The following is a 27,905-nucleotide window of genomic DNA, read 5'->3' as shown; positions in this document are numbered from 1 at the left end:
TTTTCACAGGTTATAGTATATTTACTATAAAATTTAAAAGCCATAGGCTATTTATTTCTTTATTATTTGATTTGAGCATACATATGGACAAATAAAAATGGTACATCTGTAATCCAGTGTGTTCTGAACACGTTTGTCATGTCACTGAACAGACTACTAAAAACAAATAAAACAAAAACAAAACCCGATTACACAACTAAAGTAAACAAACATAAACTAAATCATATCCTTCGCGGTCAGTTGATCAATATAACATACCATGGGTAACTGTATTAAGTATATCTAGGATACTGTCACCATAGACGTGTGTATACTATATGCCTGAGAAGGCGTAGGTGGGCACGTCTATGAGGCTCGAGGCGAGGAGCATAGACGGAGAGCGGAATAGAACACAGGTGACTGTGATCCAGGATCATTACTTGGATTCGCTTACATAATTATCAGCTACTTACAGTCCAACACAAGATTGATATCGCTGTTTTTCATGTTTAAGAGAACATTACTTTTTGCAGTAAACTTTACCTCGCTCTGGAGCGCCTGTGCTATTATATAAACACGTTGAAAAGTGGAACGGTCCACATTAACTAAGTACCCGGATGTAAATTTAGCATATCGATCATGGCGGCCAATTTGAAAACAAACGCTGTCGTGGCTTCGACTCATTATTATGCTTAGCCGGTTTGTTCCAAGTTACCAGGTAAGCCCCAAAACAACGAGTTTCTTTTGAGTTAGGCTCAGGATCTCCTGTAACTGGGCCGAAAACTTCCCCAAGTGTGACGAAACTGTTCTGAAACTTGAAAGTTATCTGGTGATCTCACCACGTACGTCACAAGGAACCTGATCCGTGATCAGTTACTAAACATAGCCATAGCTGAAGTTTGTCTCACGACTGTGTCTAAAAGCCTATGAATATGAATGGTCGTGTCCGTTCGTGTTATGACATGTCAACAATTTCAAGTTTATGAATTGGAACGCACTGCATCTAGCCCAAAGTGATCATGCTATTTTGTTCTTCTAAGTTTTCATTCGTAAGGTCATTGACATGTTTGGTTAACCAAGGCCGTATAAAACGTCTGTTACCTTTGCTGAAGTTCCGCAGCCGACAAGTTTCCCCGACGATTGTATGTGGTTGGGAAAGGTGGGCCACAAATTCACCGGCTATTGTGTGTAGCCCACCTTTTCTCACTACACGCAATCGTCGGGGAAACTTTTGGGCTGCGGAACTGCACCTAGGATTACCGTTATTCTCACGGGCCCCAAGGACAGGTTGGTGCTGGAGGTAGAATGTGTGCTACCTCCATCATGCCATAGTAGTAGGTGCATGGACTTCCATGGTTTGGAGTCACATTTTATTTCGCCTCTGTGGCCTCACAAACCATGGGGGTCTCGCTTGTACCTCCATGCACAAACTTAACCAACTGGATCTAAGACCACAGCCTCCATACAGTACCTCTGATCAGGGAGTCAGGAACTTCTACCCAAATTTTGCAAACATCCTGTTCTGTCGCCTTGATTCTATGCTATGTTCTATCAGCCAGGGTTCCCCAAATTTTAAATTTTGTATACATAACAGTACTCAATAGTAGGACATAAGCATGAGGGTGAAACGAATACAAATCACAATTCCTTGATCAGCCAAACAAGTGACAGAGGTGGTAAAATATTGAGAGGCCACGGGGTCTTTCCCTGAATTCTCCCCTCAGTGTCCATTCATAAACAAAGGCCCAATTGGAACAGTTTCAAACCTTGTAGTACGCAGGGTGGACCCCCATCTTACCTACGTCAGTATTCTTGATATGAAAAGAGCATAAGGAGAGCCATATCAGTTACTATAGATAGCCAGGAAATTTTTAACTCAACCATGTGACTATGAGGAAAGAAGTTTATTACTAGAAATTGGACCTTGCATGTGATACCAAAAGGAGGACACTGTTTTTGTTTACAAATGAATTTAAAGACTCAGTGACCAAAATTTTGATAAAAATTTTTAGTGTTTTCATTCCTTGTGTTGTGAAGGTAGTCTTGCTTCTCCCTCCGTGCATGGATAACTAAAGTGCCGTGGTTTACTGCCAATAAGGCGTGTTTTATGTACAATGTCAAAATATCCAGTATTCATTCAGCACAGTTTGCATGTTTGACATGTATTGATATTGTTGATGACTGATTATGGTCTGGACATAGATTTGCATATTTCATGGCACATGACATATTTTAACTGTCTGTGTGTGTACATGCATGTTGAATTAGTGGTATTTTTGAATACTGTGTTCTTTTGTGAGTGGAACAAGACAAGAAAATATAGTGATAGTATATACACAGCAGTTGTGAAAAGTTACCGTTAAGGTAGAACACGCCTTGGGGACAGATATTCGGGCTACCGAATTTTATCAAGTCTTTTCTGATCTACCACTTGTGGGTACTAATTTTCAAGCTCTTGGTGTTAGAAAAGTGTTCAACTTCTTTCTTTTTCGAAAATCAAAAATTTTATTTTTACCTATAGAGTTAACACAGGTATGGCAGCCATTTTTAATTTCAAATATTGGGAAGTTGTGGGTACTTAGTCTCTGTAGTACCAAATTTTGCATGGTGACCAGTGATTTTTATTCTTGAATTGTTAAGAGAATGGTCAAAGTTTCATTCGGGAAACTTTGAGCAAAAGTTTAAGTCTTTCACTTCCAAGGCGCGAACTATGTTACCCACTGAAATTTACATGTACTTTCAAAACACATTAGAATATGTTGTAGTTTAGAAGGTATCAAAAATACCATTTAAAAAGCAGTTTTGACTGCCATTTTCGCATTATCAATGTTCAAAAATATAAGGTTATTCACAAAATACCAGGATTTACATCTGAGTACATCGTACACCGGAGTGTAGTGTAGAGGACAATACCAAAGCCTACGATGTACGAGGATGTGAATCGCAGTATTTTATAAACCTTTTCTAGTTGAAGTTTACTGGTATAGTTGAAAGTATAGTGTTTTGAGAATGCCCTGTTGTACACTTCATCACGCTATCACAAGCTGACTTTGAATGCATTCATTGCTTCCCCTTGCATATAGAACGAAAATTCAACCTGTACAGTGCAGTGCACTTGCTAGACACTGTAGTTTGGCAGCATAAATTTCACATAAATTCACAGGATTTGGACTGACTGCCATTCACTGCTTTACTTCGTGATTGTTAGATTTTGATTTTTGAAAAAAATATAGTGAAATATTGTTTTGCCTGTGTTTACATTAAACTGTTATGAGGTCAAAGGTGAAATAGTGTCCAATAAACAATCAAAGTTATTGTACTCCGGGTCAATGTTATTGGACTCCGCGCTCTCTGTACTGAAACTTTTGGTACAACAAAACTCTATAGGTTATAGTTACAGGTGTACAATAATATTCCATCCTTCACAAAATAAAGTAATTTTTGGCCTAATGCGGTCATTTGGCCAGGAAAATAGCAAACAGTGGTTTTTGCTTAATCAACAACAGTAATTATATGTCAAGAAAGGAATATTGTAGAGATTTAATTTTGCTAAGTATACTATATCAGATTGTGTTTGGTGCGAGGGACATGCAGCTTGGTAATGCTACGATGTCTTTTCTTTTTTATGTTATTGCACTTCATTTTATTCTTTGGAAGCCATTTCCCTGTACAGGGTCGAATGTCATCATTGAAAAATAGGTTTTGGGGTCAAACACCATAGTCTATGGATTACATGTAAGGCCTCCTGGATATGCATAAGTTTGTAGTTATTGTCACTCTTTTGGAGAATTGACAACAACAGAAACAGAACAACAAAGAATGAGGATACCCTGTAAAGACAGAGCTACCTATATATTCTAAATCCCAGGATTACAATTCAATCTCAACAATAATGTTTACAATCCAACAATGTATTTATGTACAAAGCATTTACAATAATTCCATTTTGTGGCCATTTTCCATTATTTTTCTTTATACTATACCAGCTTTTCTACTTTTGATCATTGAAACAAATTGACATTTTAATCAGATATTCATCTTGATCATTACATGGTAAGCATTCAGATGCATGTCTCACAGATTAAGATATAATAATCAGGAAAACATTCTCCAGGTTAAACACATGTGCTTCTCTTTGGTCCAGGATTACAAAGTTTACTTTGCTCAGACTGTTGACTATACAATTCCATAGATGCATTGAATCTGTCATATAATGAAGAATGCTTGCAGGACTACCTGATACCAAATTATTTACCACTAGATTTACCTCAAAATTTATATTTGCCATACCAAACTGCAGGTACAAATTTGATATACTGACTCCCTATGATTCTACCTTTGTTGCTGTGTAGTCCAGTGGGTCACAGTATATGTGCTGTATATTCATTGAATACATATTTTTGAGAAGTCGTATGTGTTGTTTCAGTGACCAACAACTTCCTAATACAGCAATCTGAGATCCGCAACTTCTGCTTATTACCGGTAACTGTATACACTTTCTGTAATACAACATCTATGTTCAATTGTATTCTGTGTATCATTTCCAGTTACCTTGTTTTTTTGCAACTTACTATTCTGTGCAGGTTGACTCAAAACAAAATTTACAATACTTTGTAAAGCAAGACATAATGGACGCTGAGAAAGAAAATATTCCAAACTTCCAGCATACTCCAAACTCAAATGGCAGCGGTTATAGCTTCATGAAACCTAAGATACAGGTATGATATCTCAAAACATGTTTCTTCAAACTTGTAGCTTTACTGTATTTTTCCTTACAGTTGGAGTTGATTGTGCTGACTTGCAATTCAATATATTGCATCTGATTTTGAGAAATTGTTGGTAATTTTGGACTATTACATCGTTTTGTTGCATACTTTTTAACGTCCCTTTTCACGGGTGTCTTCTTTGTTGCTCAGAATTGAATTGGTGTTAAGTTGACCTTTGACCCGTAGTTGAGGGGTTGGGTGGGACTGTGCAGAATCTTTGTCAAGAACAAGGAAGAAAGCTTAACTCTTTTTCTTCCAAGGGTTTTACAACTTGCTTAATTGCCAAACTGAATTGAGTTGGAGGTTATATTCAGTTTGTTGTGAGCTTGCAAAACAAACTATAATGGACACTTTGATTTTACTGGTTGTCTTTGTAATTCCCCTTTATAGTCTGAATGTTCATGTTTATTTTTGAATTATCAAAACAACACTCACACTCTTGTCAGTTGTTTCAACATGATAGATTCATATTTTTGAGAAGTCACTGGCACAAACAAAACTTTTAAAAAAATCAAACTTGAAAAAAGTTTAAATTTAAATTTAAATTATAAAGAGCATTCACTTATAACGTGTATACACCTAGGCTGTGGCAAAGCCTGGGAAGTGTGCTTTCCATGGAAATAGAGGGAAAGAAGGATAGCATCAACTTTTGCAAAAGGCAAGGTGCTGTGATAATGAACATTACTTTTCTGATTGAAAATTCCAACTTTTGATTTTGTGTGAGGACTGGATCTCCTTTTAACAAAAGAGTGTGTGTCCATCTCAAAGTACTGTATCCAGGAAACACTGAGTTCATGCAATCCAAGTGATAAGCCTCACATGGTACAGATCTGTAACATCTCTGATTATGTTTTGCATATTTTTCAAAAGGGACCATCCATTCAAGATTTTGACATTATTAAGCCAATCAGCAGAGGTGCATTTGGGTAAGTTGTATCAATTTTCTCATCATATCCCACAGCCTTCATACACAGTGTATTTGTTCATTTTAAGCATACTTTCAGATGCAGAAATTTCCCAAAAGTGTTAATTTTGGTCATTATGTCCAGTAGAGCTTTGACATGCTGGTCCAAAGCTGCACTTTGTGATGTCATTGAACTTTGGCCGTAAGTGCTTCATGTGGGTCAGCATAGTGTAACAAGTAGGTTCAGGTGCAACAACAAGGAAATGAAAATGTCCTTTTTTTGGTGACTGGACATTGAGTACACCATATGCTTGGGACAACACAACAAGGATGTAAAGATTATTGGAAATCAATTCTTAAGTTGCTGTAATACAAGTTCTTTAATCACATTTCCTTGTACAGCTTATATTTGACATTAGGGTGTAACCCATTGCGCTTGTATCATTATGTAGTATGCAGAGAAATTGCCATTGTACATATTACTCTCTCTTGTTTATATGCCAAAGCTCTCCACCCCATGAGTAAACTGTCGCACATGCTAAACAAGGTAGAAAAGAAATGTAGATATGTAATTTCATGTGTGAATTGCTTTCAAGGATTGATGTCTATATTGTTACGTGCAGAGAAAACGAACAAAAGGGTGAACTCAGCAGTTAACGTTTAAACAAAATTTATTACGAAAATAAAACTAATTGCTAAGTCAGGGATAGAGTACAAGCTTTAAAAGCGTACAGACTACTTATCTCAGCTGGGACGGCGAAGCTCCAGTCTCAGAGTTGTAACAGTCAGTTGGATGAATGAACAGTCCTTGCAGGCTTGAAGCTGCACAAAGTCCACAGTATAAATCCAGCGTTGGCAGTGAAGGTCTTGAAAAGTCTTGAGAATGACTACTGCTGGAGTTTAGTAACACACAAGAGACACGATCCCCGAAGTCTGACTGGAAGCTGTGCACGTCCCTTTTATAAAGGCATATAAGAACAATCTAGAACTTTTATTGACATGCTAATTACTGTTCTAAAATTATCTCCCTTACACAACTAATCAACTTTCCAGAACATTCCAAACATGACTAATTGAATTCAAGGTTGTGAGGTCATCAAGGGCAGTGACCTTGAGAATGTTCTAGACTAATTGAACTCAGGTCATGATGAGTGTGGGGGAAATGACCTACATAACACACCCCCTCTTCAAAAAGAAAAATTTGTCGAAGAAGAATCTTTCTTTTGCAAATGTAATCTTGAAAAGATTTAAGTACTCAAATTTTTTTACTCTAAAGTAAAATTTCTTGAAAGTGAACAACAATAAACTCTAAATACGAGAGAGACAGTCTGCAATTAAATTGTCTCTGCCTTGATATGTCTAATGTCAAGATTAAACTCCTGTAACATTAAACTCCATCTTAGCAATCTCTGATTTTTGCCTTTGAATTTCTGCAGAAAAACAAGAGGGTTGTGATCAATATAAACCACTATTGGCTGATTTGAAGAAGTAACATAAACTTCAAAATGCTGTAAGGCTAATATCAAAGATAAACACTCTTTTTCAATTGTAGAGTAGTTTCTCTGGGATTTGTTAAATTTGTGTGAAAAGTAGCAAACAGGATGTCCCATGACTATCTTCTTGCAATTTGTTGTTGGAAAACTTGAAATGGCACTGAATTTGGCATAAAGTATGCATGGCAAAGTCCGGTTATTTTTATTGAGTTCGATAAAGTCATTGTTCGGCATATACTTTGCTTCCTCCTGGAGATATTCCGCTTTTGCAGGATTCAGTCTGTCTGGATGTTGTTCCACTGGATGACTGTCGCAGACATCTTCGTTGTGATAGATGACGTTTGTCCTTGTTGGAACATCTTGAAACAGGTGTTTATATTCATGGAGCAGTTCTTTCACCTGTTGTTGTTGTTCTGGCTGGAGGTGTGCCAACTTTGTAGACTCCAGCTTCTCCAGGATTTCTGAGTTCTGAAGCTTGACCGAGCCCAGCTTTGAGTTTAGAGTATTTTCACTCAAGTCAGTTTCAGTATCACTATCTTCATAATGGTTTGAACTGACTGCACTGACAGGCTGAGTTATAGTAGGATTATCCCTATCCAAATATGGCTTAAGCATATTTATGTGACATAGCTGTTTTTGTTTTCGCCTGTCAGGTGTTATTATGATGTAATTTAAATCACTCAATTTCTTATCAATTAGGTATGGCCCAAAGTAACGAGCATGGAGTGGTTTGCCAGGAATTGGAAGTAGAACAAGAACTTTTTGACCTGGTTCAAACTTCCGTTTTGAGGTGCTTTTATCATATTTGGTTTTCATTGACTGCTGAGATGACTCAAGATTTTCTCTGGCTAATTCACATGCTTTAGAGAGTTTTGTACGAAAATCTGACACATATTGCAAAATATTCAGACAATCATCATCGTCTGATAGGAATTTCTCTTTAACGAGCTTAAGTGGGCCACGGACTGTATGTCCAAATACAAGCTCAAATGGGCTAAAACCAAGAGACTCTTGAATTGACTCTCTAACAGCAAAGAGCAGAAAATGAATTCCTTCATCCCACTGCTTCTCTGTGTCAAAACAGTAGGTCCTAATCATGTTTTTCAAAGTTTGATGAAATCGCTCAAGAGCACCCTGACTTTCTGGATGATAGGCGGATGACCTATACTGTTTAATGCCTAGCTGATCCATTACTTGTTGGAAAATTCCAGACATAAAGTTGGAGCCTTGATCGGACTGGACACATTTAGGGAGGCCAAATAAAGTGAAAAATTTGACTAAAGCTCTCACTATAGTCTTTGTCTTTATGTTTCTCAGTGGTATGGCTTCTGGGAACCGAGTTGATGTACACATTATTGTCAGCATGTACTCATTTCCTGATCTTGTTTTTGGTAGGGGCCCAACACAGTCTATTAGTATCCTACTAAATGGTTCTTGAAATGCAGGAATTGGCTGTAAAGGGGCCTTTGGAATGGTCTGATTTGGCTTTCCTACCATTGACATGTGTGACAAGTTTTACAGAAATGTGCTACATCCTGCCTGAGATTAGGCCAATAAAAGTGACTGAGAATTTTATGATAAGTTTTCCTGACTCCTAAGTGACCAGCCCAGGGCGTTTCATGGGCCAGGCGCAATATTTCAGCATGGTAGGGCTTTGGAACCACAATTTGATGTTTTATAGCCCAATCGTCATCAACCAAGACATCTGGAGGTCTCCATTTACGCATGAGAATACCAGATTTTGTATAATAGGAAACAGAGCTATCTGAAGTTTTACCTTCATCATCTACCCTGTCAAACAAAGACAAAATATCTGGGTCTTTGTGTTGTTCTGCAATGAGATTTGATCTAGAAAATGTCTGACTTGGGTCAGCAGAAGTTTTACTGGAAGTTTCAAATCCACGAGGGATAACGGAATGCTCCGTGTCAAACACCTGACTGAGAAAGGTGTCATTTAGTCAACATCTGTGACATTATTTTTGAGAGTATTTTGATTCTCGGAAGTTTTCTTTGACATGGCTCGAGTAATAGCACACGAAGGAATAAATCGGGTATCTCTTGTTCAATTGGCTCTGGATCCTGATCTAAACTAGGATTATCAGTCACAAGTGGATTAGTAATGACCTTGTCCCCAGCAAGGTCGTTTCCAAGAAGAAGGTGAATCCCTTCAAAAGGCAAAAAGGCCTTATACCTAAAGCCACAGGTCCAGAAACAAAGTCCGAAGACAAATAGACATTATGGAGAGGAACAGGAATAAAGTCATTGCAATCTACCCCCTTAATAAGAACTTTAGAACCTGAAAATGACTTTTCAGAAAACGGCAGGGTATCTGCCAACAAAAGAGACTGGGAAGCCCCGGTATCTCTTAAAATTTGACAGGGGTAGCGGAAGAAAAATCACTAGAAAGTGATATAAAACCATCGTGAATAAATGGTTCGAAAATACCCATAATGCTATCTTGAGAAGAATTGACCTTGACCTCATTAATTGGGGATAAGAGGGGTTTAACCTCAGAAAATGTGTTGCACACATTATTAGACTCTAATTGAGTTGATGAAGAAATAAAGCCGGTGGGCTTAGATCCACTTTGACCACTTTGACCTTCACGTTTTCTTTTCAATTTGAAACACTCTGACATTAAATGGCCGTCTTTCTTACAATAATTACAAGAAAGTGTACCGAACTGTTTGTCAGAAGGAGATTGAGACTTGGGATCTGATGATGTGGGAGTGTTACTTGAACTCTGTGAACTGTTGTCATTTGATTTTCTACTCTCCTTTGAAACATTCTTGGACGAAAAGGAGGAGTTAAATTTACCTGCATTGTTTCTGTAGGAAAAGGACTGGGATGGTTTGCTGAGAAATGAAGATTTGTGGGTCAATGAATAATCATCGGCCAAACGTGCAGCAACCTCTAATGTATCTGCCTTTTGTTCATTGATAAACGTCTTGATGTCACTCCGAATGCACCTCTTAAATTCTTCAATCAAAACAAGCTGTCGTAATTTGTCATAATTCTGACTGACCTTTTCAGAAGAACACCAACGATCAAACAGTTGTTCTTTTGTTCGAGCAAATTCAACGTAAGTTTGATCTTTCACCTTCTCACAATCCCTAAATTTCTGACGGTAAGCTTCAGGCACCAACTCATAACCCTTGAGAATTAATTCCTTCACAGAATCATAATCTGAAGCCTGCTCTACTGACAACTGAATGTAAATTTCTCTGGCTTTACCCACCAAGCACTCTGCAAAAGCATAGACCAGGACTCCTTAGGCCAATTCAGACTCTGAGCAATTTTCTCAAAATGGAGAAAATATTTATCAACATCCTTTTCTTGGAAAGGGGGAACTAACCTGAAATGCTTAGTGATGTCAAAATTGTCTGAGGGAAGAATTTTCCTGACTTCCAAGCTCTAAACGTCTCATTTCTAACTGCAGTCGGTGTTCAGCTAATTCTCTTTCCTTTCTTTTTCCTCTCTTTCTTTCTCCCTTTGTCTTTCTTCCATTTGCAATTCTTTTTCTTTCATTTCCAATTCCCTCTCTTTCTGTCTTTCTTCCATTTCTAATCTTTCCTGCCTTCTTTTTTTTTCTGTCTTTCTTCCATTTGCAATTCTTTTCTTTCATTTGTAATTGCATTTGTATTTTTTCTTTTCTAATGCCAATTTTTTAAGCTCCAAATCTGCCTGAATTTCTAATTCTAATTTTTTGAGTTCGAAGGAAGACTCAGGCTCATAATCTTTTAAGGCAGACTCTTCAAAATGGCCAGAATTAACTAAATGTTTTGCAATCTTGAATTGAATTTCTCGCTTGCGCATAGATCTTTTGACATCTACTTTAAGGAAATTTGCCAGTGCTATGAGGTTGTCTTTTCTGAGGGAATCAAATGCGTCCTGATCAAGGTCATCCATAAATTCGTCTGGTTTAAATTCCGCCATGATTAAATTTCGCTGAGTTCACAGTATACAGTAGTTTTGAAAAGGCTGTCAAAATGTTGGCAAACGGCTCAAAATATTCGTATCCCGGACGAGCCCCCAATTTGTTACGTGCAGAGAAAACGAACAAAAGGGTGAACTCAGCAGTTAACGTTTAAACAAAATTTATTACGAAAATAAAACTAATTGCTAAGTCAGGGATAGAGTACAAGCTTTAAAAGCGTACAGACTACTTATCTCAGCTGGGACGGCGAAGCTCCAGTCTCAGAGTTGTAACAGTCAGTTGGATGAATGAACAGTCCTTGCAGGCTTGAAGCTGCACAAAGTCCACAGTATAAATCCAGCGTTGGCAGTGAAGGTCTTGAAAAGTCTTGAGAATGACTACTGCTGGAGTTTAGTAACACACAAGAGACACGATCCCCGAAGTCTGACTGGAAGCTGTGCACGTCCCTTTTATAAAGGCATATAAGAACAATCTAGAACTTTTATTGACATGCTAATTACTGTTCTAAAATTATCTCCCTTACACAACTAATCAACTTTCCAGAACATTCCAAACATGACTAATTGAATTCAAGGTTGTGAGGTCATCAAGGGCAGTGACCTTGAGAATGTTCTAGACTAATTGAACTCAGGTCATGATGAGTGTGGGGGAAATGACCTACATAACTATATAGATCTATATCATAAATCTCATTATCTATATAATCAGCCCAGGGACAAAGATTGGATATTTTGTATTGTGTGGGTGCAACTGACTAATCAGCAAGGAAAAAGGTTTAGGTTGTTTGAAGTTCACAATCTAAACATTGTTTTTCTGCACTCTTTGTGCAAAAGTACATCCATGAAAAACTAAGTTTTCATCATTATCAACAATATTCACTTTGCAATACTTGCACAAGCCCCTGGACCCCTTGAACGGTTTATGACACAAAAATTAGTGTTGCTCCTGGTGGTACCCGGACGTGATTTCCACTGCTGTTATTGTATGCATTTCCCAGATAATTAATAGATGCATTAAAATGTGAAATGGGCACTTCCTAAAATTGAAGAATGCCTGATTTTTATGTACGTATATAAATAAAGTATTTCACACCTTCCCTGATTGTGAAAATGAGATTGGGCCTCAGTTTGTGTAACATTGTGAGCTTGTTTTTAGCAGAATCATTTCATTTTTGATCATGGATTGGTCTCCTATCCCAGTTTGAAGTTTATTGTTGATTTCAAATATGTCAGCTATCTGTTCTGTTCAACAAAAGGAAAATATTCTTAGGTAAATGTGTAATTGCCTCTTTTTAGACAGCTGGGAATATAAAAAAAATCATTGATAGAAGTTGCCAGTTTGTCATCTAAGAATCTTCTTAACATGATAAACATTAAAAAACATGATACATTATATTCTTACCTAGCAAGATGATCAATAACTTTGCTAGTAACATTTACCTGTGAAAGCTAATGCTAAGTGTATATAAAGGGAGGCCTTTATGGATTTGTGTGTGCAATGACTTTGTTTTGCAAGTAAAATTTATTCAACTTCTACCATATTGTAAGACACAGGTGTCTCTTACAAATAATGTAGGATCTATGTGCTGTCATGTTACAATTTTTAGCCCTATATCAGTTTCACCAGTAAGAGGAGTTAGTACATATACCTGTGAGTGTACAACATGTAGGTATGGTTTATCTCTTGTGCAAGAAGGCTCACATCAAGTCTTTGGGCTTTTCCAAGTCCTAACTGAATAAAATTGAAGGAATATTAACCCTTTTCCTGCCAGACAATATCACTTCCCCATCAGTCAAGTCAGTAAAAAGCGGTATTGAGCCAAAACATGACGTATTTTCACCCACTTGGCTTGGTCCGTTATAGCATCTTTAGTCCAAAAAAATCAAGTTTACAGCATATATGTTTTCAACAGTCTTCAAAAGTACAGTATTATGTTAAAATACAACATATGGAATATGTTGTGTTTTATTAATTTTAACCATCTTGACCTGATGGTGAAATATGGACTTGGCAGGAAAAGGGTTAAAGTTGCATCAGAGTATTCATGATGCTGTAGCATGGATGGAGTGAATCAGGTTTCGTTGACTGTGTTATATATAACAGTAGTGGCGTGACTGCTAAGACTTCTGCCTGAACTTTGTAAAATTTGATCCTAACAGAAGTGAAATCATGTTAATCTGCACACGTATCATACAGTCCTGTTCTTCTCATTAGCTAGCATACCAGTTCAAAGTTCATTTCCTATTTGTTTTGTCAACTAACAGGTAGGCCACTTTTGACACTAGAGGGCGTTTGTTAGGAGCTCCAGTCCCTCAGCGAGATACCGACTCACAGTACTTCCAAGCCAATAAAGAGAAAGAATGAAATGTTCAAGACAATTTTGTACAATTTCATGATATTAATTAAGAATTAGTACATAACCAGTAAGCTATGAAATGTCAGTGAATTCATTTACTCTACATCTTCATCGTTTTGTTATGTTCATTTCTCAGGAAAGTCTTCCTTGGGAGACATAAAGTAAAGAATAAATTGTATGCAATCAAAGCTATGAAGAAAGCAGATATGGTCAACAAAAACATGGTACAACAAGGTTAGTGTAGCATTTATTCTGCTTTTAGATACCATCAGCATTGATATCAACAAAATGAGCCCTCATTTCCCAAAGTTATATTCATTGTAACTAGAATATATATATTCTCACGGCCCTAGTACGCTGAGAGAGTGATAACATCAGTGTGGGATTGATTTGTTCTTACACTCTGTATTGTCGCGTTTAGCAAAACATATTTTCATTTGACAAATACTCATTGGTCCTTTGCTATTCCTGTACTCTAGCAGTGTGTATTATTTGACAGGGAGGGGGAGGGGGGGGGGGGGAGGGGGATGTACTATACAACTGGAACTATAGTGTGGCCCAGTAGATGATACACTTCAAAGTGAATGGGTTTGTGCACGCTCTGTCTGTGACAAATATGTATGAAGATTGACCAAAGCACAATGGCATGTGGTTGTTGTGATTGATATCTCGCCTAATTATGAATACTAAATGCTGTTAGAGCAGTGAGAAGAAAACTTTCATCAGTAGAATTATGTTTCATATAGCATTATATGTGATTGGATGTGGACTATGTTTTTCGAAGGGAATGATACAAATCAAAGAAAAGTATTGATGCAATGATGTTTTCTACAATAAAATTCAATATAAGTGCAATTTTTGCAAGTATTGAAGGGACTTGAGAAACATAATCCCAGACCCAAATGGGTTCACAGTCATCTCCAGTGATTTTGAGACTCAGTCCTTTCGGGTGAGGGATTCTACTTTTCTGATTTCCGAGTCTCACATACTTGTTCTGCATATCAATTTGTCCTATCATCTCAAAGGAAAACAGACCACTAACATCATGTAAACTGTTAATGTCAACAAGCACTATTTGAAGAACCACTGATTGAGAACTGCCACTTCAATTACTAATTAGCAACGACTGCTAATTGTCATTAAAATCTATAATAGTGAAGTGTTGAAGAATGCATTTAGTATAAAACTTGCATTTCATTTCATTTTCAACCATCCAGGGATGAATGAACTGATGTTGTTTTGTTTTTTCTCTGATTTGTAAATGCATGCACTGAACTGCTAAAATATGCAAAATTGGTGTGAAATGTTCACATGACGCTGTTGTACATTCATTACCTGCATTCTAAATAATTTTTGATGACATTATCGTTACAGTGATTGCAGAGCGAGATGCCCTGGCACTATCTAAGAGTCCATTCATTGTCCATCTGTATTACTCAATCCAGACAGCTCAAAATATTTACCTGGTAAGATATCAGTGACTTTTAACCCTTTGAACCCGGCTTGGACAAAAATGTCCACATGATGTCATAGGGTACCAAGGGGTCAGGGTGCAAAAGGTTAAGTAAAAATTGTCTCTTACATACTGCAACCAACAGTGAAAACATTTGTAAACACTATATCTGACATGATTGAAAATTCATCATTGACTGTGCCCACATCATCATTGACTGTGCACACATCATCATTGACTGTGCACACATCATCATTATTTATGGTCATAATTCTGCACAAAATATTGATTGTAATAAATTTTTATGTACTTTGGTCATTGAGTGAAGTGTTTGTGTGTACAAGTGTCAAAGGGCCGGGAGCTTTAATTTTTGTTGTTGATATTTTTTTTCAAAATTTTTGTTTTTCAATGGCAACTAGTTTCTTGTTCACTCTCCAAAGTATATTGACATACACAGTTTTCAACTTGTCAACTCAGCCTGTATATCCATAGACTGCATTGTTGCAAGTAAATTCTTGTCTGGACTGGAATAAGATGTAAATAATAATCTATTTTACACATGTAGATGCTGTATTGATAAGCTAAATAGTAGGTGTTTCAACATGCTTTGTAGGGTAGTAGAAGAACTTACACAAAAATTGTCAAAAGAATCATCAAAGCATCAATACTTTCCACAACTTCTTGTATGGTTTCCAGACAATTTGTACGATAGAATTTTATTTTTTTCATTTTTATTACCTATTGATGTGTACGGAATCTGTCTATAACCGTAACTTGCATGTCATGCTTTATAATATCTTGATAATAGTGTTGATTCATTAGAAATGAAATTATTATTTTTATAATTTTTCATTTTATACACATGGATCTTCTGTTTTCACCAGGTGATGGAATATCTGATAGGAGGGGACATCAAATCATTACTTCATATCTTTGGTTATTTTGATGAAGATATGGCCGTCATGTACATTGCGGAGGTCATACTGGCTTTGGAATACCTACACAGCCATGGCATTATTCACAGGTAATACTTTATGAAAATGCCATGGGTCTCTCATGTGTTGTTTTCACCTGTTTTTGAATGGAGTTGGTCAGGGAATATACAATGAGCATTAATCTATTTACTTCAAAGGGAGTTATAGTTTAAAACTTCTTGAATTTAATCATAAATAGGTCAAATAATTGACAAATGTGCAATGCAAACCAATTTATGAGATTTCTGTTTGGTTTTACATATCACTTATTCAGTACACCAGTCAGTTCTTAATGGATGGTTATATTTGAAATACTTAACTTATAAATGTTCATTGTTTTCAACATGTGTTTGTACATTATTATTTATGGATATGAAGGGGGCAGAAAAACTGATGCTCAGTGAAACTCAGCTTTGTTAAAAGAGGATTGTCACACTTCAAGTCCCATGAGTTTGTACAACATTGCATCATAAGGCAGGTTTTCACCCTTTCACCACCATGGTTTGGCTCAAAGCCATTGTTAGCAATCCTGATTGTGGACCTGTTCACAGGGCATCGGGGTGAACAGGTTAAACTTTTGCTATGTTAAGTAGCAAGTGCCACAATACCAGTCCCAATCTCCATCTATTGTAAGTCATTGCAAGTTCCCCCAGATGTGTTCATGCAACTATTTCTGTTTTTCTTTCAGAGATTTGAAACCAGACAACATGCTGATAGCTGACAATGGTCACATCAAACTGACAGACTTTGGTCTTTCCAAAATATCACTGAATAGAAGTAAGTTCCTCATGCATTCAGAGATTGTAAGTTTTCATAATAACCACCATTGGGAAGGAAACGACTTTTCTCATGGGTCAAACAAGACATCTGATACAAACAATAAGCAAAGACTCTGAGAAATATCAAATGGAAATTTCAGTCCATATATTTCTCAGATATTTGACTCACACTGTGATGCTCATCAAACTCAGCAACTGTTGTTATTTTTCTTTCTTTCAAGATATATCAACAAAAGAATCACTGGAGAAATTTTACATGTGTTCGCAAAATCATTTATCTTACGAGATGAATAGTTTGTATCATACTGTAACAAGACCAACAGGAATCACAATATTCTGCTGCGTCGGCAGGGCACACTTGTTAAATTTAACTGTTAATTGTCAGGGGTTGATTGACACTTGCAGCTCCAGTGTGTATGATTTGATGTATTGTAATGTGTGATTAATTTTGGCATGGTATATTTATACTTGTCAAAAGATTCAACAATATTAAATCGTTACTTCAGTGTACTTTTATAAGTATTGATTTAGTTTTCCTTGTGTTTCTTTTTTACCTAGGGATTGGCATCACAGATGTGTTGAACACACCGTCTGTGTGTAAGTTTTCCAATGCAAGAGATTACTACAGGACACCAGGGCAGATTCTTTCCCTAACCAGTACTTTTGCATTTGTGAGTATTGCTGTATTAGTACACTAGGATCCGATTCAGTGACTCGATTTAGAGATTGTGTCTCTTGTAGGGAAAATGAGCATTAACAGTTTGCGATTTGTCTTTACTTTGAATGCAAAAGGTAAACAATGAGAAAGAACACTGATCTGCGAGAATTTAAATGAAAAATTGCAACTCATTAGGGCACAAATATCTCCAGTTCTAGAGTGGTAATTTTCTTGAAATGAACTTTCTCACTATATTCTGGTCAATCAGTGTTCTGGATTGCTGCAGCATGAAGCAATGCTAGCAGTCGTTACTGAATGTACCCTTCTGTAAATAATGCATTTCTCACCAAGGAAGGGGTTGCGTAGAGAGCGCCCTCAAGCGACGGATCTTCCAGTTTACGTTCAGAATAGTCGTTATAATTTTGCTATAAATCACTGCAGCTGACTGCTGATACTTTTTGTCTTTTATTAGTTCCAGAGACCAGCTCTGGAACTGTTAGTTTTTGCTCACTTTCCTTCTTTCTTTCTTTCTTTCTTTCTTTCTTTCTTTCTTTCTTTCTTTCTTACTTTCTTTCTTTCTTTCTTTCTTTCTCTATTTCCGGTATTACTACCATAGAACATGCTATACACAAATTTTACCCTAATTACCCAGAATGCATTGCGACACGCTTATGACGTCATCGCTCAGCTCGGACGGGTTTTACGGGCATTTCTTGTTTGTTTATTTATTTATTTTTTATTTGGCATTGCTCAACTATCATATTACGTTCAGTTATTAATAATTCTAGCTTTCTTTCGCTTTGTTTTTTGTTGCTTTTTGATTTTATTTTTCTCTAAATACTCGCCGTACGTGGCGCTATACTGTTTCGCCCGAATGCTCATGAGACAACATGGCGGCGTATCGATCGCCTCGCTCGCACAGACAGAGAAAAGTAGGGTTTTTGAAAGTTTACAAGCACGGCTGGGCATATCGTGTACCTAGGCGAGGTGGGTGTGCTCGAAAACGATGATCAATGCACAATTTGGACTCAAAATCGGCTGTTTTGCGGAGAAACTGCCCGTCGTATTTCTGAGGAGCCACCAGTGGTTTTCCCTATATCAGTCTGCGTGGCTGTGGTGGGAGGGCCGGTAACACACAGCCCTGCCATGCAGAGCTAGCCATTCATAGTGAACGTACTGTCTGTCTCGCACCGGCATGCGTTGGCTGCACGTAAAAGCAACTCAACTTTCCAAGATCAAACGGTCAGTATCTTGTCCAAACAGCGACATAGCAATGAAAATTGTTTTAGTCTGTGCTTTTAATCAAATGAAAATGCATGTGGCTCAATTTCAACGGCCGAGGTCCGATGTTTCCTCTCGTCTGATCATCGTCGTAAATCACACGCCTCTTTACGGCAACAACTCAGCGCTACCCGTCAAGCGATTGATTTGGCGTAGGTCAGCGGAGCGAAAATTATTGCTCTGGCTCGCGAGAATGTCGTCTGATAAACATTTCCGTGCGTTGTCGCCCCGTATGTATCTGTTGCGTTTTTACCGTACATGTAGGCATTTGTAATCTGTGTACTGTAATTCCCCGGACTGCCTTGCTTTTAGTTGTATTATCGTGTTCACTGCTATCAGCCCTGAATATTAAAATCCAAAGCACTCTTTCATTCTGCACCTATCTTTGTCACACATTCTCTCGTTTCTTCCGCTGCTCTGGTCTCTGGAACTTCGCTTTTGCTTGCAAATGCTTTCTAGTTATGTCTGGTTTATCAAAGACATCTTACTACAACATCTAATCATAAAACAGTCCAGTTATCATGACATATGTTTTAAACTGAATACTAACACTAGATCTCATCTTGTAACCCGTACAGAATGTACCTTCAGCCAATGAGAAGACTCCTTACTCCACGATGGAGACTCCACATCATGGCTCCAGCTTCAAAAAAGTGACCCCACATCCTCTAGCAATGAGACAGTCAAATATTGAACTCTATTCATCCCCTGAGTTAAGCTCACAGCCTTACAGCTCAGAGAAAAGCTGTTTTACTGACGGAACATGCCATGAAGTTCCAAGCAGTCTTGGTTCTCTGAAGAGACCTCCATCGGGGTTAGTGTCTGCTGGCTGTAGTCATGACAACAAGAACAGTGACAACTCTACCAATACGGAACCGTCTTTCACTGATGATGAAAATCTAAAAGCAACTCCAAGTGAAGCTGAGTGTAGCAGTGAGGTTAATGATAAAGATGAAGGTTATAATGTCCATGGTTTCAATGATGATGTGGATGATAATATTGATGGTGATGACAGTGATATTGGAAATCCAGCTACACCACGTTCAAGACTATGTTCCTTGAGAATGGCACCACCCGTTCTAAGCCTGACACCCAAATATCATGAAACTCCATCATCTAGTGATTTGAGTTCAATACCGTCACAGTCAAGTGGATCTTGTTTATCTGCTAGTCAGGCACTGTTCAAACGGAAAAGCCAGGACTTACACAGAGATTTATTCTCAGCGTCCAGAGTAAAATTTGAGAGCCTGGACTATGATACTAGTTCAGATATATTGAGTGGTGAGGAAAGTCTTGATGTGATGAGCAAGCATACACACGATACAGACCAGGACGGTCAAGGTAATGACTGCTTGAGTCAGGAAAGTGATTTTCAGAATCAGAGAAAGGATTCAAATACTAAGGAAGGATGTCGTCCTGTGAGATTTCATCTGGCAGACAATTCAGATTCAGAGTCGGACTTGGATGATGTTTGGAAAGAGGCAGTCGGCTTTGGTGGAAGGAAAAGAAGTTTTGACAGTGTTGACAAGAGCCCGTTCCACCCAAGCAAGCACTGCGCCCAACCTCAGCAAAGGAGAAGTATTTCAGAGCAAGGGAGCACTGGTTTGACTTTGGAAATCTTCAGTATGAACATCACCAGATCTGCTTCAGGTCCAGCTGTTGTGAACACAACATCCTCTGACACCACACCACAAATACCTTCTCAGGGCCATCCCAAGACACGAAGAGGCTGTCCCCTGCAGAGGAAAAACTCAAGACAGAACCTGTTTGCTACAGACGAGCAGAATAAAACTAAGCACAGGAGTGAAAATTCCAAGGAAAATGACTTGAATGCAGATGCTGTTTTTAAGAAACCTGTCTTCAGATGTCAGTCATCTCCGCTCAAAATATCAGAGAATAAAAATTGTTGTGGAAGTACGTCACAGATCAGTAAACTATGTGACCCTATTGATACAAGTATGTTTGATTTCTCCTTTGAAGAAAAGGACTCCATTGATTTACTTGAACTCAGTAATGATCATTCTGATACTTCAACCAGCGAACAACAGGAATGTCTGAAAAAATCTGACAGTTGTTCTGAAGTCCAGGCCAATAAGATGATCAATAAGTCAGTACATGATAAATCAGTTGACAGTATAGAATTCTGCAACGAAAGCATCGAAGAAAAATCCCCTAAAATAGAGACGCTAAGGGACGCTGATCCATCAGATCTGAGCTCAGACTATCGGAGTTTGAATGTCAGCATGAAGGAACTGTCTTTTGAGGATCAGAAGCCTGACAGTATCGACAAGTCATCACCAGGGATGTCAGGTCTGGATGACAACAAGTTACCACGGCAAGAAGAGAGCAGAGAGGCGTCAAAAATGAAACGGTACAGCACTTTGCTGAAAGACAGTCATTTTGACCGAAGCCTGATGTCCATTCCTGAGAGTCCCATAGTGTCCAAATCACAAACCACACGTAGCAGTGACAAGGATGAGAAACTAACAAGAGTGGCTAGCTCAACTTTATTGACCAGCAGATTCAGTGGAATTGAGAAATCAGGTTACATTGGAAATTCAGTGGATCATAGTCGTATATCTTCATCTCTATGCTCTTTTCAATCCGTTGCAACTCCTGCTGCTTCCACAGGTGGCAAGAAATACTCTCTTCCTGTAAGTGTTCCAAGATTTACAAGTTTTGTAAATTCAGTGTTTTAGAGATAGCAAACCAGCATGGTCATAACTAACATGTTAGGTACTCTGCCTGGAGAAAAAACTTTTGCAAGCCTATTACCATTTAAAAATTCCTCTAACACTACAAGATTGCAAACTTCAAAAGGCATCAAATCTTTTGAGTTAGCCAGAAATTGACATTTCATATGCTCTGTACCTGCAAGCTATGCACAATTGCTTTGAAAAGTGAAACTGGTCCAAAAATACTGAATTATTTACATTTGTGACTACTTCATCTGAGTCTCTGATTTGATACACTGGATTCTTAATGGGCTAGTTGCAACGATTTTTTTTCACTTGTTTTGTTGTGTATGTCAATGTAAGTTCTTGTTCTTCTCCTCAAAGCTTGTTGAAATACCAGCTGTTTGGCTCGTCAACACAGCATTTATGTGTTTAAAATTCAGTGTTATTGTTTACATTTAAATTCAAGTATGAAGAAAAATTCACTTGTCAACAATAGCAATGCAGTTTACACATGTACAGACTTAGTTGACAAGCTCAACACTGTATCTCAGTACTCTTCCGGGTGTAGAACAAGAAATTGTTGTTGACATTAAAGACAAAAATGCTGAAAAAATCATCAAAAGTGACAGCAACTGGACCTATTAGTTGCAGTGTGGAGGCTGACTGAATGACATTTGTCAAATTTGACCTGATAGAATTAAAAAAATAAATCTCTCTAGTCTTATCAATAGTTTCTTTGACAATTAATGCCCTAGCCAGTACACTGTATGTAAGTTACAAACAATTGCTTGATTGTAATGATTTGAAATAAGGTTAGACTCAAAGAAATGCTCAACTGCAGTTAATTCCTCTTCATACCTAAAGAAAGATTGCTTCACTGAGGGCGCTATATATATACATATTTCAAGCCTTGTTTTCTTTACCCAAGCAGACCAAATTTTTTACACCCGGGAACACATCACAACGTCAGCAAACCAACTATCGACCTTTCTGTACACCTGGACATAACCCACAGCCCCTACGCACACCTAAGACATGCAGGAGAGGTCCCGATGTTGAAAAGGCAGACAGAATACTGGGCACCCCTGATTATTTAGCTCCAGAATTGCTTTTACAGAAACAACATGGTAAGTCAATGGTTGTGCAGCTTCGGGTTCCTTATAATGTTTAAGCTCTACGCCAGTTTTTTATGTTTTTTAGAAATATCTATCCCGTGTTACTGGTACTGGGTATTATGCCTGGCAAAATACATATACTGTACTGTACAAATATTTATTGCAGTAAAATTATTTTTGTGCCATCTTTGATTCATTCTGTTGGCACAAAACATCTTAAAATATTCAGTACTTGAAAAAAGGCTAGGAAATGTAATGATATTACTTGTGTAAAGCAATTTTACAAATTACTGCATGACATTGATGTCATAATGGAAGATATATCTAAATGATATCAATTGTTATAATTTGATTTTCACACTAGGCAAGGAAGTAGACTGGTGGGCCTTGGGTGTATGTTTGTTTGAATTTCTCACCGGAGTACCGCCATTCAATGACCAGACTCCAGATCTTGTCTTTACGAATATTCTCAACAGAGGTAAGTTTTCACAGCTACCATTCAAATATTTTACAATTACTTTTTACATTGAACTGTATTGTACATTGTAAAATTTCAAGGTTTATTCTATGAAGGAAAGATGCCTGCTTTACAGGCAAGTAAGTGTTCTGTCAACCCACTCTTATGTCACAAGAAAACTTTCCTCTTCTGACAACAATATCTATTGCAATTATTTCTGAGAGGTCCAAAACTCCTCTCTTTTTGATAACCTTTGCAGATTTGATTTGTCTGCTAAAGTACCTAGAAGAGATATTTTGATATTTGGTTTTTTTGTTTAACCTTGTGGTTCTGCTTCACCTTGAAGAAGGAGCGCTTGTAAAGTGTCATGTTAATCTATGAACTGGGAGTGCTACACCTAAACACTAATGTGTTGTAATGTAGAATGCACTTCAGGGACAGATATTTTGACTCTAGAACTTTTACAATATGTGTTACGTCTACCTCTTGGAGGGGCTCATTTTGAAGTTCCTAGAGTAAACAAAGTTTTCACCGACTTCTTTTTGTGAATATTGAAATTTAATTTCTCAATAGAGTTAGACAGGGATGTCGGCCATTTTGAATTTCAAGTGTCAGTAAATATTGGGTAACTAGTTCTGTATGACCAAAGTTTCCATGGTTACACCTGATTTTTTTTCTTGATTTTGAACAGGAATGTTTTAAAGTTGCCAACGGAAAGTTTGAATAAAAATTTTAAGTCTTTCAGATTCAAGGCACGTACAAGCTTAGGAGTATATTTTCTGACTTTGGTGATGTCAAAGATGGATATTTTAGTGTCAACCCTGATACATTTCAGACATTCCTTGGCCTGAAGAAGAAGAATCTCTGTCCAGCGATGCTCAGGATGCCATTGATATCTTGTTGAACCTTGACCCCAGTCAAAGAGTTGGATCTGTTGGTAGGTTGGCATTCTTCATTGAAGGTCTTGTCAGACTTCCGTATTCTTATGTGTTGTAGTCAAATGCAATTTTCATTCATTTCTGACAGACAGTGCTGCAAAGCCTGAAAGATGCAGTCTGTGTCCAGTGCTTGGGCAGCCATCTCATCCGACCCAAGTAGATAGTTAAGATAGGGGACATAGTGCTTTCCAATCACTGGGTCTCACAATTTTATTTAGAAACAGCTTTGTTTTTTAATCATAAATTTTGTGATGTGGAACATAGTCACTTGAGCATGTATTCCTGGAAAAGTTTTATCAATTGAATTGGTATCAGTTGTTACTGTGCCACCTTTTAGATATTTAAAGATACAAGATTTTGCAAGCATGTTTGGTGCCCCTTAACAAGTCATTTCATATTTAAAATTGACAGTAACAGTATTTATTGTGAGTTATAGTCAATTTTTCATGATAGTATTAACAACACTATGAAACCTTTAACACCTGCAGGTTAAAAATTTTATTTCAACTGATCCACACAGGGTAATTATTTATACAAACTGCACGCCAGTAATCATATCAACGTGACACATGTGATTTATTGTTGTCCAGAATTAATATTTGTTAGTTTCTTGAATTTGATTTCAGGTGGTAGTGATATTTTCCAGATGTAGCTCTGTGCATGACACTTTATTTGAAATGCTTGAGTAATCTAAATAAATGAAAATCTCCAGAGATGAAAGAATGCGCTAGAGATATTGTTGAGAGAAACCCAAACAAGAATGATTTACATAAATGATTCTTATAAGTGAAGGAAAAATCACAAGAAATATTTGATCATTTTGCATAGGATCACTAAACCAGGTGAACTGTTTGAGTGAGTTGAGCAAGACATGTAATTTTAGAATCAGTGCCTGCCCAGGTTATTTTAAATGCATTACTGCACATTGTTGTGTGCTACCATGCATGGTTATCAACTCTGTGCAGTGTTTTCATCAAAGATTCCGTCCAGCTCATGCATACAAATATTTCTCTCCACAGAATTGAAGGAACACAGTCTATTTGATGGTATTGACTGGACGACCATCCATGAGAAGCCAGCACCATTTGTACCCAACCCAGATGATGCCACAGATACTTCCTATTTTGAAGGTATGTAGTCACCGTGGCTGTATCTACACTTTATTAATGACACTATGATAACCTGGGTCTAGCACAAGTATATGCTGTCTTCCTTGCAAGCTTCATGAGATCAAATTTTCGTTGCATTTTCATAAATTACCAATCTTTTTACCCATTTTGAAATGTATTTAGCAAATGTTACTGTAGTTAGTCAATACCCATCGTCAGATTCTACAGCTGAGCTTGTCCTGATTTCAAAAACTGTCATATTTTTTCTACCTGGGACCATACCTCTTTGATTTGTAAAATGGACTAATTGATAAAGGAAAGAACAAATACTAGTGTGGTGTAATAAGACAATTAGCTGTAACTTTTGATGATTTGATCTCCATTTTTATTTTGTATCAACAGTAAGTTCTTGTTCTACTCACCAAAGAATGTTAAAACACCTACCATAATTTATCTTATCAACACAGTGTGAATACATGTAAGATGCACTGTTATTGTTTACGTTAGAATTCTAGTTCAGACCAGAGTTAACTCATCAACAATAAAAAATGCTGTCTACACATGTACAGGCTGAGTTAACAAGCTGAATACTGTGTGTATAAACATGCTTTTGGGAATAGAAAAAGAAACTAGTTGACATTGAAAACTGAAAATTTATCAAAAGTTACAGTTACTGGCCCTTAATTACAAGGCACATGGCAATTATATTGAATTGCTTCTGCTATTGGATTTTGGACCATCAGACACAAATGGATTTTTGCTACAAACTGGATTCACGTTGTGACAGCCTGATTTTTAATGTCAGACATTTGTAATGTTCACAGCTATCATTTTTGAAATCCACTGCTTGCAAGTGAGGCCTATGATAAAATTTACGAGTAACACATTTGTAACACTAGAAGTATATCCCATTCCTAAGGCTGTTCTGAAATGGAAATTTTGAACACAGTAGACAGTATGAAAATGTCAACATGATAAACAACCAGCCCTTCAAAAAATGCATAAAACTTTTCTTCAGCAGTACAGTGAAAGTAAACTATACTATTGACATGTACTAGTACCAGTATTTATGGCAGCATACTGCACAACGTCTTCCTAAAAAAACTTCAGCTCACAAATTTCTCATTTTCTTTTCTTATTGCAGCACGAAATAATATGCAGAACCTTCAGGTTTCAGCCATTGACCTTTGATACCATGGCGACTGATTTTTCTTAGTATGTCTGGCATCAGTTCACAAACCTAGCTTATTGGAATTAAGCTGATTGTTTGTTTTGGAGATTTGAGTCATATTCATTGTTCTCGCTCACTTCAAGCAACATGATTTTATAAATGAAGGGAGGTGGAACTCTTACTTCCAATGCATATATTTTGTGACTCTGGATGAATTTTACAAAAAATCAATTATGAAACTTTGGCAAGATTTAATTCTTGATAAAGACAGTTATGGAAGTGATATCAATATCTTTTAGGGATGTGCCTCGAAACTTACGATTTAAACTTTTACTCAAACTTTCCTCTGGAAACCTTGAACCATCACAAATCAAGGATATAAAGCAAAGATCACAGAGCAAAGTTTTGTACCAGAGAAACAAATTACTTAAAATTTAACGACGGTTGATATTCAAAATGGCTGCTGTCCCTATGTTAATGCCATAGGGCAAAATTACATTTTGGATTTTCCACAGAAGCAGGACATTGAAGATTTCATTTACTCTGAATCTGTACAGGCAGCAAAGAATTGTAAACATTTAAGAAATCCTTTGTACGGTACTGTGTTGTGAAGTATGCTTTCTGAATAAAGCTGCCATTGTTTTGAATATACAGTAAAATGTGTGTCATCATCATTTGTGCTACAACACTGTACTCCAAGTTCTTAAGATATATATCAGTCTATGTTTAATTGGCACGCTTTCAAGATGCTTCTCAAGAAAAGATTTTAGTTAAATGTCTTGAAAGTGCAATACCTTTCAAAAATAAGAACTGGTAGATATTTTATTTAGAGAACAGAGGCAGTTGAATGCCCATGGAGAAACAAAAAAGTGGGTTTAGTCGGATGCTGAACAAAACACGTTACAGAATCTAACAAAAACGAAGCTCATACTCTTGACATTCACGGTGTAAAACACAACACTACCCATGTGGTTATGTCAGCCTATTCCATTGATTGCATATAGCAATGGATGAACATTGTATTTCAGTCATTTTTTGCTCACGTGTTCACACACGTGAGCATATGGTTTAGCCATGTCTGTCTGTGTGTGTGTGTGTCTGTGTGTCTGTGTGTGTGTCCGTGTGTCTGTATCCCCATTATCTCAAAAACGGCTGAACGTATTTCAGTCAAATTTGGTAGACATCTTCAGAATTCAAATGGCTAGAACTGAAAAGGTTTTGGTGGGCGTGGCTTGCATATTAATGAAGTTATCACAGTTTTAATTTTTCTGATACATGGTAGTCTATGGGAAGCCGGTATCTGTGGTTTGAGGGCGCTATCCCCACGTTACACTCTGGCTAGACGATGCTGAAATTAGACTCGGTTTCGGATTCGGTTTCGGATTCAGTTTCGGATTCGGTTTCGGATTCTAGAGACTGAAAGAAATTTTATTTTTTCAGCCAATTGTTACACTGTGGAATACTGGATTTTCCTTACTTTCCCTGGACCCTTTTTTCAGCTAAAATAATATCTAATCACACTAAACAAAGTGAAAATAAGTATATAGGGATAACTTAGCAATACAAATTTTTTGACAAAATGTCATGTGATCTCGATGACCTTTGACCTTAAATATGAGTATATGTCCATAACTCAGTAACCACAAGTGCTACATCCTTCATATTTGGTATGATGGGAGACCTTATGACATCACATCCTGTACCTCATTAATTATCTGCATATCTAATTCTGAGCCAGCCAATAGAGCTGGAGGTCTGATTTTTGGTATATAGGTATAACTTAGCAATACAATTTTTTTGACAAAATGTCATGTGACCCCAATGACCTTTGACCTCAAATATACATATATGGCCATA

At 37.3% G+C, this 27,905-nt stretch overlaps 1 protein-coding gene across 2 annotated transcripts; it reads left to right on the top strand.

Moving 5' to 3' along the window:
• Positions 1–600: 600 nt before the first annotated feature.
• On the top strand, positions 601–26,703 carry LOC139139872 (serine/threonine-protein kinase greatwall-like). 2 transcript variants are annotated; one of them, XM_070708816.1, is made up of 14 exons: positions 601–697; positions 4,563–4,697; positions 5,616–5,671; positions 13,572–13,669; positions 14,810–14,901; positions 15,773–15,912; positions 16,551–16,639; positions 17,200–17,312; positions 19,159–21,234; positions 22,190–22,385; positions 22,738–22,851; positions 23,666–23,767; positions 24,788–24,898; positions 26,022–26,703. In XM_070708816.1, exons 1-14 carry the CDS (start codon positions 668–670, stop codon positions 26,066–26,068), a joined length of 3,399 nt encoding a protein of 1,132 aa, XP_070564917.1. In that variant the 5' UTR covers positions 601–667; the 3' UTR covers positions 26,069–26,703. The 2 variants fall into 2 exon arrangements, with proteins under 2 accessions (XP_070564917.1, XP_070564918.1); XM_070708817.1 differs by lacking the exon at positions 601–697 and adding an exon at positions 1,057–1,266.
• The last annotated feature ends 1,202 nt before the right edge of the window (positions 26,704–27,905 follow it).

The sequence above is a fragment of the Ptychodera flava genome, chromosome 9, assembly GCF_041260155.1.
Source record: "Ptychodera flava strain L36383 chromosome 9, AS_Pfla_20210202, whole genome shotgun sequence".
Classification (NCBI taxonomy): Eukaryota; Metazoa; Hemichordata; class Enteropneusta; family Ptychoderidae; genus Ptychodera; species Ptychodera flava.
This window is presented reverse-complemented; position numbering and strand designations above follow the sequence as displayed.

What these genes read in the sequence shown, in the direction of transcription:
- LOC139139872 (XM_070708816.1), top strand. Translation starts at nt 668, where the DNA reads ATGCTTAGCCGGTTTGTTCCAAGTTACCAG. An exon ending in GCAAGAAATACTCTCTTCCT is followed by an intron (nt 21,235 to 22,189) that starts GTAAGTGTTCCA and finishes TTACCCAAGCAG; the next exon opens with ACCAAATTTTTTACACCCGG. An exon ending in GCTTTTACAGAAACAACATG is followed by an intron (nt 22,386 to 22,737) that starts GTAAGTCAATGG and finishes TTTTCACACTAG; the next exon opens with GCAAGGAAGTAGACTGGTGG.